This window comes from Pagrus major, chromosome 16 (genome assembly GCF_040436345.1).
Source record: "Pagrus major chromosome 16, Pma_NU_1.0".
Classification (NCBI taxonomy): Eukaryota; Metazoa; Chordata; class Actinopteri; order Spariformes; family Sparidae; genus Pagrus; species Pagrus major.
In genome coordinates, this window is record NC_133230.1 from 15,677,546 (window position 1) to 15,697,041 (window position 19,496).

General features: G+C 39.5%; 1 protein-coding gene across 1 annotated transcript; it reads right to left on the reverse strand.

The window, feature by feature from the left end:
- Positions 1–3,748: 3,748 nt before the first annotated feature.
- LOC141010421 (ceramide synthase 2-like) lies at positions 3,749–18,022 on the reverse strand. The gene is made up of 11 exons (XM_073483378.1): positions 17,642–18,022; positions 10,575–10,748; positions 10,319–10,436; positions 9,981–10,099; positions 8,736–8,793; positions 8,395–8,445; positions 7,752–7,844; positions 6,818–6,946; positions 6,491–6,597; positions 5,577–5,730; positions 3,749–5,462 (listed from the first exon to the last, which is right to left on the reverse strand). Exons 2-11 carry the CDS (start codon positions 10,745–10,747, stop codon positions 5,316–5,318), a joined length of 1,149 nt encoding a protein of 382 aa, XP_073339479.1. The 5' UTR covers position 10,748; positions 17,642–18,022; the 3' UTR covers positions 3,749–5,315.
- Between the last annotated feature and the right edge of the window lie 1,474 nt (positions 18,023–19,496).

Consider the following 19,496-nt stretch of genomic DNA (forward strand, 5'->3'; position numbering starts at 1 on the left):
ACCACAGTCTGGGCACAGCGCACCACCGTCACCAGCAGGAAGAAACACAAGAGGCAGAGGAAGAAGAGAGCAAAGCCCAGGTCCACGTCCACCTCAAAGGGCCTCGGAGGGAGAGCAGTCTGGTCCATGTGGCCGATGGTGATGACAGCTGATCACTGTTTATCTCTTTCCTCTCCTTGTCAGTTCAGTTGGACAGGTGTGTGCACATGTGCTCTTGAGATGACGGGGATGACTTGATTTAGGAAAAACAAAACAAAAAGACAAATGAAGATTAGAAAGGTTACAGCAAGCTTCTGGATGCAGAGACGGCACATAACAATGCTTACAGGATAAGTTCACCCAAATATGAAAATTCAGCCATTATCTATTCGCCTTCATGCTGATGAAATGTTCAATAAAGTTTTGAAGTCCAAAAAAACGTCTTCAAATTGATATGAAAAGGCCTTATTTACACCCTCAATACACATTTGAGTGTGTGCAACCATGGGATATGCGCTGACGCTTTTAGCTTAGCATCTACAGTGAAGATTTAGGCTAAAGAAAGGGTGAAAATAACATCTTTTCAAATCAGTTTGGATTCTCAGGGCTTTCGGAGGCATGGATAGTGCTGAACAGGCTGTATGGAGCCATTTTTTCCCCAAAACATGAAATTGGCATTCATTAAAATTGTACTCCACAAATTTAACACTGCATTAAATCTAAAAAATGTTTGTCTTTTTGTTTTTTCTTCGTCATCGCATCACATTACCTGTATGGGCACCTCTACCTCTGACAGCTGGGTCAGAGATTTGGGTGTGCTATGCTAGTAGCAGCTAATGTACCCTTTAGCTGCTAGCCTTAGACTGAGATGGCGAGGAGGCTATATTGGTCTGGTAAACTCATATCTTTCCAACTCCATTAAAACAGATTTTCTTTTCCATTTTCAAACTTGTAGTCTTCAGTCAACTGAAGCCGACTCAAGTGACATAACTTGAGGCAATTTATGGATTTCATGACCCCCGAGAGCCAAAAAAGACTTTATACTACTTTTTTCACATATACAGTAGTACTCCCAAAGATCTGTGACAGACAATGATGTGTAAAATCGAGAGTTCCCCTGTAATGAATTCCACATGTCAGACTAAAAACAACATCTTGCGACAGTGAAACTGCCTTTGAACTTTGTTCAATCAGCAAATTTCCCTGAAATGATTCCCTCAATTAAATCCTTCATCGCTTGGTCTGTAAAATTATTGGTTGGTTGGTTTGTAGGGAGGATGATACAAAAACTACAACATGGATTTCTACAAAACTTGGATTGAGGATGGGTCTCGGCCCAGAATAGACCCCATTAACTTTTGGTGTGGATCCAGATAAAGGGACGGACTCCCTCTCATAATAATGCGTGGATCTTGAAAAAAAGCAGCCGTATTCAGGTGACTGGTTTCGATGAATGAGTGCAGTTTGACGTGGACCCCAGATCTGGTGAAGTTAAACTATGGTTAAGCAATTATGGGTGGTTCAAAATTTAGAGTGATACAGGATTGAGTTTGATTATGGATTAGGCTTGATTAAATTTAAGAGGACTGTTGAACCTCGAGGTCAAAACCCAAAGATATGTTGTTTACTGTCACAGAGAACATGTACGTGCTCCACATTCTAGGAGCTGGAATTTAATGATTTTGCTTGAAAAAATACTTAAAGATTAAAAGAAGTTGTGAATGAGTTTCAGCTGACCGAGGTCTACTATTAGATAAGTCAGCTTATCTTTTCAGCTCTACTGTTTATATTTTTGACAAGGTAAACACACCCATAACATGTTATGAGATATTTCATTATCTGTCATTAATAGTCTAGTGCACAAGGCCTTACAGATAGATTAGCTCTCACCAAATTAATTAAAAAACTTTATGAGAAGACAAAGTTGTCAGTTACATTGTTTTTACATGTTTAAAACTGATTCATAAAGCAGTTTTAATCACTTTAAAAGTTACCAACAAGACAAGATTTTAAAGAGAACCAAACGACAAAACATATGATCAATTAATTTAAAGAAATCATTTCAAACTCACCATTCTACATCGTCATCAGTGACCCAGGTGTTTGTGTCTGTAAAGTCTTTCCACCACCCATCCAAACCTTTGAGGAGTCTTCATAGCATCTTCGTCTTGTGCCCGTCTGAGGTTCCTTATTACTCCAGTTACATAAGACCGTCATCAGTTACCAAAGGCTTTACTGTCCCCCTCCTCACATGATCATCACAGGAAAAATGAGCAGCCCACAAATTAGCTCCTGCACACACACATACACATGCAAGATACACAAGCATACACTTGCACCGTGCAACCTCCCCCTGGTGTGTAAAGCCTTTATTAATACTTAAGCAGGAATTGAATAACGGTCTACACAGTTCACAAGTGAATCAAACACCCCACAGCTTTTGTTCTGCTGTCAGAAGGACCTTCATCGCTGTCACCAACTAGGCTTCGCACCTCTATTAACTCAAGCACCTCAGGCGACAATGAGCTTATTCATTATACAAGGCTTAAAAGGCAACACAGGAAGGAGGAGAAGGAGGCAAAGATTTGAGGAGGACTGGACGCCGAAGGGGGGCGTGGAGAGGAAAACCCTGACGTTGGAGCAGGAGAAACAGGAGATGCATTAGCAATTAAATTGCCAGATGCGAGAGCAGGGTGGAAATTGACCCTGCCGCTTTAAAATGGAGATTGTTACAGTGAGGCTGCCAGTGACAAGCACAGTGTGGAGGCTGAAGTGCAGGGCACAGAGGTAAAGTGATCCCACTCCATATGCAATTAGCCAAGGAGGCCTTTGAGGCTGCAGCCAAAATACTGTAAGGGGAAAGCAGCAGCGGAAGAAGGAAGAAACAAGAACTGGTTTCTTTTTAAGATGCATGAATAAGAAGCCACCACTGATCAATCTCAAACTGTCCGACTGATGAAGAACAACTGTCACTCCGAGATCATTAAGCAAACATGTGAGACACTTTTGGCAACAGCTGGCACCCCAAAAGTGTGGCAGCCAGGTCGTGCTCAGTGTGTCACCACTACACTATGCCATCTGATATTGTAATGACTCCATGGTGCCTTCAGGTCTACTCTACACCAGTGTAACCAATAACTGATGGATGGTGCTCAGGTCTCCACTTCAGCACTGACAGAATATCTCCGAGGCACATCTTTCAGCTTCTGAATTATGGCTGCATCATTTGCACGCCATCTGAAGCACAAAAACTGTACTTGTCCTCAAAATGTCAAGGAGGATCAGGACAATCAAAAGCCTTAAATAAGAACACACCGAGTTTCTGAGTTAGAAAAGAGTAAAATGATTCAAAAAACGCAATACTGCTGCAGTTACCGTTTTTGTGATGAATGCCTCGAGATGTGCTGAACAACTTCTAGTGAGTAGTTTTTGCAAAGACAATTTTGTCAAACATTTGTATTATTGTGGCATCAGTGTCTAAAAGTGCACTTTCTTAACACAATAACTAATAAACTGGTTTAAATGTATTAAAAGTAAATTGGAAGTTAAAAAAAACAAAAAAAAACATTTTCAGTTTATTATTGCACAAGAAAAAGTACAATCAAAATAGTTGCAATTTGTTTTTCTGTTGAGGGACTTATTAATTCTTCAACTAATATTTTTAAGCTTGTGGGAAAACCTTAGAAAGCCTTTTATTATCAGTTCATTGTCCTAATAACTTGATACAAACCTGACACTAAACCATTAAGAAACTGCAAAGGACACAGAATAGTTATCCACACTTTTCTTTATCGTCATCACGATTTTACATCTCAGCAACATATTATGCAGAGTAAAAACACTTTGCTTAGAAGCGAAGCTCTTTAGAGGGAGCTGCAGGTGATTGGTCGTCCTGAGCCGAGGAAAGTTAGAGGCCCAAAGCGTTACAGTGCGCTGACTGTCGGATGTGTTGGGGCACAAAGACAACAGAAATAAAGACAAAAGGGACAAAAATTATATATTTTTTTTTACAATTACGCTTGAAATGATAAAGGCACTTGCAAATGACATGGTAGTACAAAATGTAAACCATACTTTGGTGTTTCATTTTTACTTAAGATTTCATTAAACGTTTCTTTTCTTTTTACAAAATGAACCAAAACACTGACAAAGAGGAAGATCTTGGGTAATAATCAGAATAAATATGAAACTAAATTTAAATCTCTAAACTAAAAAGAAATCAGGTTTGAATTTGAATCAAACACTAATACTAAACTTGTTTACTAAATATTTAGTCAATGCTTATCCATAGTAGAAACCATAAAGTGCATCTTTGGATTGATGGCAAAAAAACAAAAACACTGAATGGAAATGCTATTGACCCGTCCAGCCCGGAAAGAATTCACAAACAGTTACTGATTGGTTTGGGCTATACTCGAACAAATTGCTCCCAAATTTAAACCGTTGACTGGACTGAAAACAAATGAAACATAAAGCAAAATAAAATCATACAACTAAAAATATTTTAGGCATAAACAAAACAAACATTTAAAATTATCTCTGTGCCGTTTTCTTCCCATAAAGGCAAAGCATTTCAGACAAACTTCCACAAAAGGCACATTTCAACAAATGTAGCAGATGTAGCATCTTCTCACGCTCTTTCAGACTGTTAAAAAATATTATTTACCTCAACTTATTATTTCATTTTGAACACTATTCAAACAAATATATTTTAGCAAAACCACTGGCATGAACCAAACAGACAAAGTGGCAGCTGCAGCAAGTAACTTGCACAAATTCAGTATTAATTAATACTTACATTATTTACTTATTACAGTAAATAGACGTAAATCAGGTATGGTCCATAGAGAGACATCGCCTTAGTCCTCCTCACAATGTGGTTATTTTGAGCAAAAAATCAGTCAAGTTTAAGGGCAGTGATATTCAGAAGAGTTTTAACAGACTGTGCAGGAAAAAAACACCTGTCCTAACCACAGAGTCTCTCTAAAACACTTCTAATAAAACACAAAGCGACAAGCAGGCAGGTTTCGGCATGAGGCAACTTGGTCAACAGCACAAAATCTTGGTGAGAGAAAAGAGGAGAAGGTGTAACGAGATCATTGTGGTTCTCCATCACAGTCTTCCTCCATAGAGAAGTGAAATTAACCACGTCGAGCTACCAGTGTGTGTGTGTGTGTGTGTGTGTGTGTGTGTGTGTGTGTGTGTGTGTGTGTGTGTGTGTGTGTGTGTGTGTGTGTTGCCACTTTCAAGATCCCGCGCTCCTGTTCTTTGGCTTTCAGGTGAGAGCCGCATGTGAGGGCCCGTCATCAGCCTCGTCTCCACCTCTCACAGTCCAATCAGTCCCTCTTACTGTGGTTGTTGTTGAGGACCGTGTGGCCATTCTGCATGTGGCCGTTTTTAGATTTTTCCCTCAGCTCGCGATCAGCGCCTTCGTCTTCCGACTCGGTCTCCTCTTTGTCGCTCCGCTCGTCCTCGACGATTTGCTGTCAGAAAAAAAGAAGAAAATAACACAAATTGAGAAAATGTGAACAGTTGTCAGCTTGAGGTGAATGTTTTGTGTGGTGGATGGGAGGGAAATTGAAAGTAGCGGTTCATACGTTGCCTGGCAGGAATTTGATGACCATGCGCAAGATGAGCACAGCCCAGAAGATGTGCAGAACCTGCAGCACCAACATTAGCCCATTGAAGAAGTAGAAGCCGAAGAAGGGGGCGTACAGTGTCAGAGGGTACACCAACGTCGTATGTATGATCCTGGACGAGAGGACAAAGGCAGAACAGAGAGTCCAGTCAGAGCCACCTACAGTCGCCATCAAAAGCCCATTGAGAGGGGCCAGGACTGTACACAATGTGTCTGTTGTTACATCTTCATTACATTGTTGCTCAAGTTTTCAGCAAATTCAGCTAAAAAAAACCTGACATTTCTGCAAAATTTCTCCATCAACTACCTGTGTGCTAATATATTCAACAGGATACTAAATTCAAGCATAACTCTGACACATCATGACATTTCATTGCTGCTTACCACTTAAAATGTCATTCTTGTTTGTTTTCTGAATTAATTAATTTGTTTCTTTTGAACAACACAGCTGCAACCAGGGACATGATGGTATGAACACCCCCGCTTGTAATATTTTACATTTTGCAGGCTTTTCGGCGTGGAGGCATGTTGCAGTTGAATGGCAGCATAACATGAATGTTATCTACAGTAGCAGAAGCAGAAACTGCAGTTCTAAAAAGGATGACGCTGGTGTTATTTCTTATGTTTCTTATTGCCAACAAATCCCATGAAAAGTCTCAAAATTTTAAGTTGAGTTAACTTCTTAAAACAGCTATCATTAAATCTTTCTATTCAGGGTTTTTAAACTGAACATTTTGAGCTGAACAACTGTAATGAAACATTGCACCAAATATGTGCAAAGCAAGCCAAAGATATGTGAACGTTGCGCTCATCGACATCAGTGACTCATTACAGTTTCAGTAATATCATATGACATCATCCTTTTTCTTTTACCAGAAGGGGAGGATTACGAGGCGGGTGACGATGAAAACTGCAGCAAACAGGGTGAAGATGAAGTTGCAGGTTTTCCTCCAGCCTGCGTAGTTGAACATTTTGGCAGACTGGAACAAAAAGAGAGAGAGATTTCAGAGTGTGACCTTTTCATGTTTTCTCCTCTAGAGGGCAGACAGGGAACTGTGTGAGGTGTACAGTGCTCTAACCTGAACATCATCATCATCATCATCATCAAGATATTAATTTTTGTGTACAGCTGACAATATTACTTATATGTGTAAAATCAATGAAATAGCCTTTTTTCTAACACTTTCTCATGTTTATTACCTCCATTAGATAGTCAGCGGCATCATGCACCAACATGATCAAAGTCCCTCCCCGGATGTAGTTGACCAGCCAGGAGAAACCGATCAGGGTAATGGTGGCTATGTGGTGAATTATCTGCTCTTTGAAATCCTGTGGAGAATAACAAGAGAAAGAAAAAGACGGCATTAAAACAGAATCCAACATTGTTTGGTCACTTATTGATCAGGCTGTAAAGATTGGTCACTCATCAACAGTGTGTGTCAAACTGAAGTTGGTTTTACAAATGATTAACGCTCAGCACATAGCACATTATACAGCTTTACCGCTATAAAAAGGGAACTGAATCCATAAACAATGGCAAATAAAGGAACTTTGCAAGAAGCCACGAAATAATTCCTCACATTAGAGGCTGATTTCAACACAGAGGACCTCTGGGTGAAGTCCTGTTGTTTTGGTTCAAAAGATTTAGTTCCTTGCATCCATGAGCTGCTGCCAAGGCCATGCAATTTGCTGATACGCTTGAATATGTGCAACCTTGCACAACAATGTTCAGACCAGAAGACAACATGGTCGATCTGTCTCCAAACAGTGATTCCCCCACAGAGCTCCGGTCACACATTAACTCAAAGGGCACCTCCAGTGCAACATCCCCGACTGGACAATTCAGTTTCACTCACTTTGACTTTACCAAACTGACAACGTTGAAGAGATGAGTTGAATTTAACATTAGCTTTAATGGCATTCTGAATGCTGACAGCTCCACTCAATACAGTGCATAAAGTCAGGACATCTTAATGGAGAAATCAATGCCTAAACCTCAAAATACACTCCCTACACAACAGATCATTCTCATTATTCTGTGCACTCAGCCGGCGATCTCCCCTGATGGAGGATTTCAGAGGGGTTTCACCATACCGAGCTAACGAAGTTTAGGAGGCAGCTCTGTATCACTTACCTTACGTTTGACATCCGATGCTACGCTAAAAAGCAGCGACATATAGAAGCCTAATTCGATCATGTAGTACCAGTACTGTGAAGGCAACAGAGGCTGGAAGAAAAGAGAAAAAAAGCTGTTGGAATAACATGCTGACAATAATTTTACCTTTCAGTGAGTTAAGTCATTTGACAAAGGGGAAAAGAAAAATTTTGTTGAGCTAAATCTAAAGTTATCAACAGTCCCAAGTAATGTTATATCTTCATAATAATGGCAACAGCAAGATATACCTCGGTAGCAAGGTCAAGGTCATAAAATGTTGCGTTATAAGCCAGTTGTTCTGCTCCTGTCTGGCAATACAGAAGTATCTGCTGCCGTACCACCAGACTACAGAGCATCTTCTTTCCTCAGACTGTGAGACTCCTGAACTCATCCTCGAACACTTAACCAATATTTTTTTGTAATCTAACCCAATCCATTAAGAAAACCCACAAAGAAATGGCCAATCTTCTTGATAATGGTCTTGTTTGCTTATGTAGGTCATATAGTAGAATCAGTATTAAATTGAGATGTTTCATAAACAGTTAAAAGTTCCTTTTATTATGTTTAATCTTTTGATAATAGAAGAAATTTAAATCTAAACTCAATTGGAGGAGAGACATACCATTTTTGGGAAGTCATCCCACATCAGCTTCATATCATGGAACCATGGTTTCTGAGGTGAGAAAAAGACCGTTTAAGTGTGGAAAACAATGTTTGTATGTTATCCAACAGCGAGTCTACTACGTTAAAATTCAATTTTTGTACTTTTGTAAAGCATTCCTAACGTGTAGCAAACAGAATGTCCTTTTTTATTCTGTAGAAGAAACAAGTCAGTAGATCAGTAAATACGTTTCCAGTTAAGACTATTTCATGGTTATAATCAGTAAAATGACAAATCAGTGATTTTTCTGCTTACTGTAACAAATGCTATGAGTGCTAACCAGATTCTGATACAGTACTCACATCAACAAGGACTGCCAGGCCAGCAAAGAAAGCAAGAAGGTAAAAGGTAAATCTCCAACTGTAAGAGAATACACAGCGAGCTCAGAAATCCCATTCATCTTAAACATTATTTCAGACAGCCAGCACAACCTCCCATCTGTACAAAGATTTTGGGTTCAAGGTGTGCTGTGCTCATGTTGGCGCTGAAAATCCCCTTCTAAAATCAGCTTACTTTTTAGACTTTATATACAAGGAAAGGATAAACAGATTAACTGATAATGAGAAACACCTGGATTGCCTTCAATGTGTTTTTATGTTTGCAGCATTTTTCTGCTTGTGTGTACAGTATGTATCTTCCTATCATGCGGGTTGTTTTGCAACAGAATTTGAGGAATGCTTGGTGGGTGTTTCAGGGTTGGAAGCCAACACAGTGATGGTGAAATAACCATCAGTGCACCAGGGAACACTTAATTGATTTAAATCATTTATGATGTTCTGCAGTAGCAGCTTCTACCAACAGCTTTACAACAACACATTCAATGCTCCACCAAAACATTTACTGCTTTCACACCAGATGCACAAAGACGTGCAGCAGGTTTCTAGTCTTCTGCTTTCAGATGATTGAATTGCTTTGCAAAAGGTTCAATTGTTTTGTAATTCACCAGAAAAATGCAAAGATTAGAGCAAAGTAGAGAAAATATGGATGATTTTGCATTGCAGAAATTGATTTTTTTGTTTTTTCTATGCAGTTAATCAGTGAACCCTTGCAGGTGTCCCGACCCCCAGCTGGGGAAATGCTGCTTTAAAGGATCTGCACATCATGACTTCTGCAAAAGCCAGTTTGAGCAAAAATTACACTAAATTACAAAGTAAAACACTATTAAACTCCATTTCCTTGTTACATTACTGTTAGTGGTTCCGTTTCCAATCCAAACACGCCATGAGAAAATGACATTTCGAAGCAAGTAAGAGACGTCTTTTACATGAAGTTTATGATTCAGAGCAGAGGATTAGGCTGCTTACACCTGGCGTTAACATGTGTCTTGCGTGATCCAAACAAAAGTGACAAAATCTTAATTATTTGGGCCTTCTTGTAAATCCAGCATACGTTATACATGAAATTATTTCCTTCTTTGTGTAAGAAACATTGTGTCCATTTATCCCAGTGAAGTGAGATCCGATGCACGTTAATGCCAGGTATAAATATATTCAATTAAAGATAGAAAGTGAGTTAAATTGGATGATTGGCTAAAGATGTGCAGATACCATGCTTCCTGAAATTTTTTGAGCTTGCTGGGCCGGTCCTGGTTTCTCCGCTGCCTGAACCACCTCTGGACCTGTCGCACTGAACAGCCCGTCTGTTTACTTAAACTCTCTATGGAGCTCTGTCAACAAAAGCAGGATAAGGAAAGAAGAGTCAGAACCGTCTTTAATGATTGGAGTCATAAAATGATGGTAGTTCACTTGTGGTATTTCTTGCTTTTTTATCCTTTTGCACCACAAACACCAACATCTCTGCCTTCTATGATTAGACTCAAGTTATTGCCAAAGGACACAGTATGTATGAGGCAGCACTAGTTTCCTGAAGTATGCAGGATGATTACCTGTGTAGGATGCTTTGATGTGCTGCAGAAATAGGCCTCCAGGACGGGATTTGGAGGAGCATAAACACGCTTCTTGTCACTCACTCCCAGCAGGGAGGCGAATGGAGTCGCTACAGTCCTGGAAAGATGAAAACACAGTTTCATCATCTCATATTTGTCAGAAGGAAACATGCAAATCAGATAGGCAGAGAGGCAGGTTAACAGGCAAATGTCACTTTGACAAGACATAAAAGAGTCACCGCTGGAGATGACTCACCTCTCAAATATTTGTCTAATGACCATGAAGCAGAGAGCAATGGGTATGGTAGCCCAGAGGTCTTTTGGTTTAGGGAAAACTTTGCCATCGTGGTCCTTCAGGTCATCCCAGCCGTGGCCTTCAGGAAACCAAATCCAGTCCGCCCATATCATCTCACTCAGCCGAGACAACATCCTAAAGAAGGAGAAGTAGAGAGAGAAAAGAATGTGTGAGGTTTTTGTATAATGCATAAGGAAATTAAGAGGCATTAAAAGGAAGAATTTGTCATCTTGGTGGTCTCCACTCAGATTTTCCATTAGATAAATTTAGCAGCTCACTCAGCTGTGACAATATCCTGACAGGAAATGGAGGAAACAGAGTGGGTTGAGAGAAATGAGTATTGATTGGAAGTGATTAATCTCACAGGGCATCTGCAACAAGCATCGTTTCTGGGCGCTTCCTGTCCAGATCAAGGGGAATGATGGAGGGAGGATTTTTTTGTGTGGCACACAATACAATCAGAAGACCAACGGGAATTCATTTAGAGCTCTAACCTCGACTTCATTTTGGCATTATTTCCAAGCCTTGAAAAACATCCTTTTCTGCAATAGGATAACATATTTACTCAGACTAAAGGGCTGTGCTCGAAATCACTCCCTAATTCACTCATTCTCTACTGCTCATATAATGGACACTATGGTTTACTGAATAGTCTGCATAAAACTGAGATTTCAGATCATCATCATTTTGTATCATCACTGCCAGATGTAGGATGTAGGTCATTTTTGCACCTGTAAAATGCAAAACATTGGATTGTTGAATTGTTAACATATTTTTCACAGAGCGAGCTGATAATGGTTCTGTGGATTATAATGTTGGTCGGTCCACTATTTTGGTCCAGACTCTGGTATCTCAGTAACTAGTTGAAGGATTAACATGACATTTTGTACAGATATTCATGGTCTCTAGATGAAGAATCCTGCTCACCTAAAGGGGAATTTGGGTATTTTTTAAACTTGGGCCCTGTAATTACATGTTTTGGCATGTAAATGATCATACTGATCAAAGGTTTTGGAATCGGTCTATTAGATCACCTCAACTGCCTAGTACAACTATTACAGTTGTTATCCCAAAAGGATTACTTATAAATCACTTTTTTGATGACCTGCCCTTTCATCTGATATCCACTATCATTAATACTTTGCTTTATGACATAATACCTGCAAACTTTATCACATTCCCATCAGCCTCAGCTGTACTCAGTGGATTTAGTGCTAGTTAGCCAACTTTATTATTTCAGCATCAGCACATGCTCACAGATCTGTTAGCGTTGCTGTTGACTCTTTAATCTTGTTAAGGTGATAGTAGGCTGATATTTGATTGTCCTCATGTCGAGCTCATAACAAAAACAACATGTCTGGCTTGGTTTGTGGTGTTTAACGTTAAGCTCTGAAATTTAGCACCGGCGAGAAGAAAGGAGCAAAATTGGATACCTTGACACTGAAGACATTCTTTGTTATTCGAGTGCAGAAACTACAACAGGATGCAGTCAAACGACCTGGGATGACATCAATGTTGCTGTGATCACACTTGGTCACCAGTGGACTTTTTACGATGTCATATCAGCAGATTTTGATCATCATGTCACCTCATTTTACTGCTGCACCTTGTTTGTGTCAACGTTTTGTCCGAGCATCCACCTGAGGCAAATCATTGAAGAGGGAAATTCAAGTTGTCACACATTTCCTTACAGATCCTTTAACAAGGACTGTGGTGTGTGTGGACTTTAACCCAGTATGAGCTTACTGTGATGCAGAGTAACTGGGGCAGGCTGCCTTTGTTAGCAGAGGAGTTTCACTTTAGCTCACAGCTTTACAGACAAACTGCCTCACCTTGTAACAACAGGAGTAAAATATCAACTACCTTGTTTTTTTTAAAGTTAGTAAGTGTGTGGATTTTAGTGAACCTGCTGCCTCCCGTTTGTTGCCGGGCATGTCAGAAATCTATAAACTCTTATTTTTTCTCATTGAAATACAAATGTCTAACTTTCTCACAATGTGTCGATGTCATGATCAAAACTTTTAAACGCTTCAAACAGAGAACAGAAAATAGGTTTTCCGTGGATTTTGTTAAAACGTGTTAATGAGTGCACGTTTTTTATTCAGTCCCGAGGGGAATTATGGGATTTGGGTGAACGCACAGAGGGTTTTTCTGTCTAACAGGGGGAACTGGAAACCAACCTTAGGGCTGCACAAGCTCTCAGGGGTACACAACACTTTTTAAATGCAAAGTACAGTTTTTTCTGCTGTAGCATTACCAAAACACGTGACATTAAAAGCAACCAGGAGTAAAGATTATACAGTTTATATGTAGTAGATTTAGCTTCTAGTTTGTATTCTTTTCTTATTTAGTTTTATATACACTTCTATAATTCATTAATTTCTATACTTGCCTGTATCTTATCTCCCTGTATCTCTAGATGTCAATGTGCCACAGGTAACATTATTAATGGTGTATGATTTCCTCAATGGTTTACTCACCAAAGGGAGGAGATCAATAGTTGGCAGAAGAACAGGTCAGGCACCAGCAGCTTAGCAGGTGCAACTGCTGCAAGCTAAAATAAACTTGCATTTAACTTTGTTAGCCAAGCTATGCTGACTAATCATCTGGCACAAAGTGTAACAAACAATAAGACCAGTGGCTTAGATGAGACCTTTGAAAGTTTTTAAATAAATCACATTTTGGATTTTTTATGTACAAATGACAGATACATGTCCACAGTGTATGTGAATCTATTCCTGAATATGTTTGTATTGGTTTGTTGTATTATCCTCCATCTGTTCTTATTTTATCTGGTATTAACATATCATTCAGTCCAGTATCATCAGTCCCCACTCTGCTGAAGTGCTTGTACATTTCCAGCTTCAGGACAGTTTTTGGATAGACCGAAGTGCACTGTGCCACTCTGGCACCACTGGTTTAGTGATCCGGGACGGGAGTGTTGTTTTTGGAGAGGTAACAAGAAGATTGACTTCAGCTTCACCCCGATGTCACGCTGTACTATCCTCACTGCTGTCTGACACTCTACAGTGTATCTTTGTGTCTAACTGTTCACAAATAATTTTTGTTAAGTCCCCCTGAGTAGATGAGTCTCCGTGTTTGGTGCAATGGCATTTAACGTCCCTGACAACCTCTGTAGTCTCATTTAGCCTCTTTTTTTACAACACATTAATGCTTTTTAAATTTAAAAGTGGAATATTTACTGGTGTATTTTATGTTGTAGAACAAAATGTAAAAATCTCCTAAGCTTGTGTTAACCACAGACCTTATGTAGGGCATCTTAACGAAAACAAGTTGAAAAAACAAAACAAAACATCAACTTGAGGGCAAGGGGACCAGAAGTTCAAAAATGCTAACTGATTTCTGGGTTTTAGGACTCAATCCTGCAGCACTCAATACACTGTACAGCCCCACTTTTGAAGACAGGCTTCCTGTTAAAAGGTACTATATGTAATTTTTGACCACTAGTATGACCATGGAGCAAAGCTTTTAGAGAGCGGCTACCAACTTTTGTTGTGCTTGTGCTCAAGCATGGACTGACAAAAAAAACATTGCTTATAATTTAACGCTATTTGACTGGTTTAAAGCTGGTGGCAATGCGCCAAGAAATGCAAAAATGAACCAGCAAAAAGCTTAAAAGAAGAAGAAAGCAAGGCAGTAATAATGGATGTAAACAGTAGCCTATGAAAATATTATATGAGGACGGAAATGCATTACATTTTTTCCTTAGCAATCCAGGATACACAAAAAATGTGTTTTTTTTTTTAAAGTAACACTGAAGGTAAATATAACTTTTTCATTTTGTCAGTTTGTTTACAAAAAACTTAAGAGTCTGGGCACAGAGCTCCAGACTCAGACCCATCTCCAGTGCTGGGACCCATAGTGGAAAATCACGTGTTTATTGTGCTTTATTATTAATAAAAAATGTTTACATGCCACTGTATTATATTATATTATGCGACTGTATTATATTATATGAGACTTCACTATATTGCGCCGTGTTTTGTTTTAATCGCGTTTCTCACGCTTCCTTATCAATAAACAACATTTAACTAAAACGCAGTTATAACATGAACGTGCACAAAACACAAAGTTGTTTAATTTGTTGATTTGTAGGTTAAAAGAGAGGAGACACTGATTATTAAATGTATTTCTCCAATAAATGTGTAGTGGCCCTCTTGGCTGAACAGGCAGGGCAGTTATCTTAATCAGAAGGTTGGCGATTCGAGACCCACCCTCACTTTTATATTTCTTACTGCTTTAAAACACTTTATCATCTATAATGTGCAAATATCATCATTTTGGAGCCGGACTAAGAAACAACATCAAAATGTATCAGTTGAAAGCCAGTGTTGTAAATTCCGGTAAAATATGGTCTAAATGTGAATGTTTAATCAGCGTCATCAAATAAATTCAACTGAAAAATGCCAACTGGGTGAATCAAGAAGTAGAAATCAGGGGTTACATGGCATCTAACCCTTTCTACTCTGTAACCTTAAATACAGTGGCATCTAAACATTACACAATCATGTGATCGGTCAGCTTATAATACTTGCAGTGGCATGTGATACAACGTGTTCAAGATATGCTCAGTAGGCTGCTTTAGTTGTTAATGATAAGTGCAATAAAACAATACAAGGCGCAATATAACACGGTGGTATGTACATGTGATTTATTGATAAGGAAGCCCTAAAACACGATTAAATATGACACACTGTGCAATATAATACAGTGTAATAATATAATTTAATATAATATAATTTCATATAATATAAAATAATCTAATATAATTTAATAAAATACAGTGGCATGTAAATGTTATTTTAAGTCTCAAACCAAGGTTAAGATTACTCTGACAACAATCATTAGGGTTATTTTTTAAGACTATAAAAAGCTCTCACCAGACCCACAGAAGACATTACACAACAATTTTCATAGATGTCATAGACGGTATTTTATCTCAATTAAAACCTTGAAGGACGGAGGCTGTCAGATGTTGTACAGACTATAACCTCCTTGGAGCCAAATTTGTGAGGTCGAGCAAGTAAATAAAACTGCTTAAACTGATTACAAGACACAAATGAAAGACTTGTCTCTGATATCTAAAACGTCAGACAGTCAACGTGACAGTCTCAGTGATGGAATGTAACTAAGCACATTTACTCAAGTACTGCACTTAAGTACAATTTCAAAGCACTTATACTTCACCTGAGTAGTTCACCTGAATATCTTATCTGATAATCAACCAAGTTTATGATCAGTCGACCCCTAGTATAGAGTATATGCATGCATGTAAATGTATACATAATTTACATTTACTTGTACTTTTGATACTTAGGTACATTTATTGCCAGGAGATTACTTTTGATACTTACATTTTATATCAGATACTTTCAAGATTAACAATGTAGTTCAGAAGAGAGAAGATCTTCATTTTTTATGCCTAAACCTACTTAATATACAAACTCTCTTCATTTTCCTAATTGAATAAACTGAGTAAACAGAAAATAACAGTTGCAGTTTTAATTTCTTTGTCAAAACTACATTCCCCTTTAAGACTTTCACCCAAGTACTAGCTGTATAGGTGACTTTCACTTACCAAACCAACGTATTATTTTATCACATTATCTTTACTTTTACTCAAGTAGGATTTTAGGCTACTTCATACAACACAGCTGAGTCTCATGTGAAGCTGGAGGCTGTGGTAAAGTTTCAACTCTAAGGCTTTAAAGGGACACTATGTAGTTTTGGGGAAGAAATTTTCTGTTTTATGACTGAGCACACTAAATAAACAAACTCTCTTTGTTTTCATGACTGAATAAACAAACTGATCTTAAAAGACAACACGATTTCATCCTGTTTTACTTTGTTTACCTTTGGCGGACCCTGCCACCTTTCTTGACTCAAACAGTGTTCTGGGGACCTTATTTTCCTCTGAGAACATCTTGTTTATTTAGTTACTGAAAAACAAATATTTGAGTTTGTATTATTACCTCATTAATATTGTAATTCCTTTCGGAAAAACTACATAGTGCCCATTTAAGTACATTTAAGTGCATCGGTTAAATTAAGACTTGTATCGGTGCCTTTCACTTTCACCAAAGTACTTTTTCAACACTTTATCTTCACTTTTGGCTACTTCCCACAACACAGCTGAGGCTCACGTGAAGCTGGAGGCTGTGGTAAAATCTCATCTGTAGTGTGAAGTTTTGCAGCGTGTGTCTGTCGCCGCTGTCTACGCTGTTTGCGTAAACTCTCGCAGGGAGTGGCTGAATGCATGGCGCAAGCGGGGAGTCTCCCGGACATAGCGGAACAGGCAGTTTGACTCACTCAGTGAGATGAAGCTTTCAACAAGTTTCCCAACACCAAACTAGAGAACTCAGGCTGTGTAGGGCCACGTACTCTTCTAGTTTTTATTTCTTTTTACATCATCCATTAAATGAGCGAAGGCAGAGGCGACTTTGCTCGGCGACATCGCCGGCTTACGTTAAAAAAAACTTTCTTTACGCATCAATAATTTCCCTCAGAGGAGATTATAAATGTCCGTTTGTCGTCTGGAAACAACTTTTGTACTCTCAGGCGGCGGCTGGGCTCTGTCGGTCGGGTTTCAGTGTTTTAATGACCTTCTCTTATCGCGGTGCTCCTGAGCAAACATCCCCGACATGAGGAAAAGCACAGGCCTGTTAGCTAGCTAATCTAAACTTTAGCTAATCTAAACTTTAGCTAATCTAAAACTTTGAAGCGCGAAAGTCTTCCGACGGCGGAACCCGAGAGGGCTTCGGTGCGAGCGTGTCAGCAAAACTTTGACGAGTATCCCCCCCGATTAAAACTTCACATAAATCCTCCCGGGAGGACGACTCTCCTATTTCTGTCTAAAAATAGCAGCCGAAGGTGCGCGCCTGAGGAGAAGTCTATGATTTGAGGCTTTGAAGCAGCAGCCCGCAGCGAAGCTTTTCTTTATGCTCCTTTTTTTTTTTTAAAACCGACACGACAGCATCGTCCATCGTGTAACGGTGCAGGAAACTTACCTCTCGTCACTTCACCGTGTGCAGGCAGGTAATGTGGTCTCAGAAATGTACTGCTGCTCCTCTGCTTCTGTTCCTGTTGCGGCTGAAGGGGGGTTTCATGTAGTTCTCGCCATCAAACACTCCAACTTTTTTTTTTTTTTGGTCGTTCAATGAACTGCAGTCTTCTTCTCCTCTCTTCTCTTCTAACCGCAGGTTTGCCACATTCTCGGGAGGGGGGGGGGAAAAAAAACTGTGTCGCACTTTTTCCTCCAAACTCTCCCTCGTGGGTGGCCCAAAGAGGAAAAACTGATGTTCGGTTCTTCACTTTTCCGTCCGTCGAGAGTAATGTCAGTGGGCCTCGGCCTGTTGCCGCTGTGCCGGGTAGTTGAATCGGTCGGATATAGGGCAAATTATGGCAGTATGTTAAAATTGAAGCGGGGCGGGGCGGGGCGGGAGCAGGCTATTTAAAGTGACGTGTGCCGCCGCGCTGTATGAGGAGTGCTTAGTGCCACTGACTGTGGATAGAGTGGGTGCACTACAACTCATGACATCAGTGGTGGAAAGTAACTAAATACGGTATAATGTAGTTAAATGTGCAATTTATTTATTGTACAGTTTAGATAACTTAAATAATTATAAAAACCTAAATTTTACACTTAAAAGCTATGATGACTTTTTAAAGTAACATTTTGTTTTTAACCACCAAATAGTGGCGCCCTAAGGGTGATGGCGAGAGTTTTTTAGGACTACTTTTGCGTTCCCTTGCAAAACTTTTGCATTACCTCGCAATACACTTGCGTTCCCTCACAATAGTTTTGCGTAACTTGTTTCCTTCCGTTTCCTTCTGTGCTGCTCTATTATGGATCGAGCTCACAGACCTCTTTGGCCTCTCCCGGTGTGCCCTCTGCTGATCCTGTCGGGGTCACTCATCCTCACTTTGCTTTCTGCTTTACCTAAGGTACAGCAGACAGGCTGGGTGGCAGAGCAGCAGCAGGGCAGCCTAACAAGCCCAGAGACTCTGCAGCTGCGACAGCCAAAGTGCTGATGTGTCAATCGGCGGGGCTATTGCAGCGGATTGTGAGCTGTTTCCTCGTCGATAAACAAACCAGCGTAAAGTATTGCAAGAGAACACAAAAATATATCCTAAAATTCTCGTCCAGACCCTTAGGGGGGTCCGTAGTATAGGGATTAAATGGATAGATAACACTAGGCAGTCTGTATTTTTTGTGATTCCCCCAACACACACATTTTGATATTGATATTTTGATATTTGACACATTATTATTATCATGCACATTTATTTAGTTTAGTGTATTTTGGTATGCATACGCAATTGAAAAAAGAACAGCCCTTAAATAAAAAAAATCATTCATATGTATTGTATATTTCATTTTGACATGTGTCTTTACTAAATCAAATTTAGATATTTGAATGGTAAACTTATATTTACAGGTGTGTTTTCCTCTGACATCACCCTCTTTAACTGTGACTGTTTTAGTTGCACTTCTGCTGCTTTTTTAGGTCATGTTCATACACACAACACTTGTAGCCCGGGGCCAAGTTGTGCCGCGTCCCATTATATTAATTGTGGCATTCCTCATTCCCTTAGGAATGTAGGTGCAAGGTTGAAAGAGCAAAAAAAGGACAGTACATTGCGCAATTTGTGACAGCTCAACTTATCTTTAAATAACAATACATTCCAAGTCACTGTCAACAGGCATGAGCTCCTACGCATTGTTCTTTCAACTTAACCATTTCACATTGTTGTGTACTTACTCTGTTTTCTGCCTTTTGGTTGCTTACCTGGTCTTTGTTGTGTAGTATTTTAGGCTACTTACACATACATATTGAATGCTTTCCTTATCCTGCCATGGTT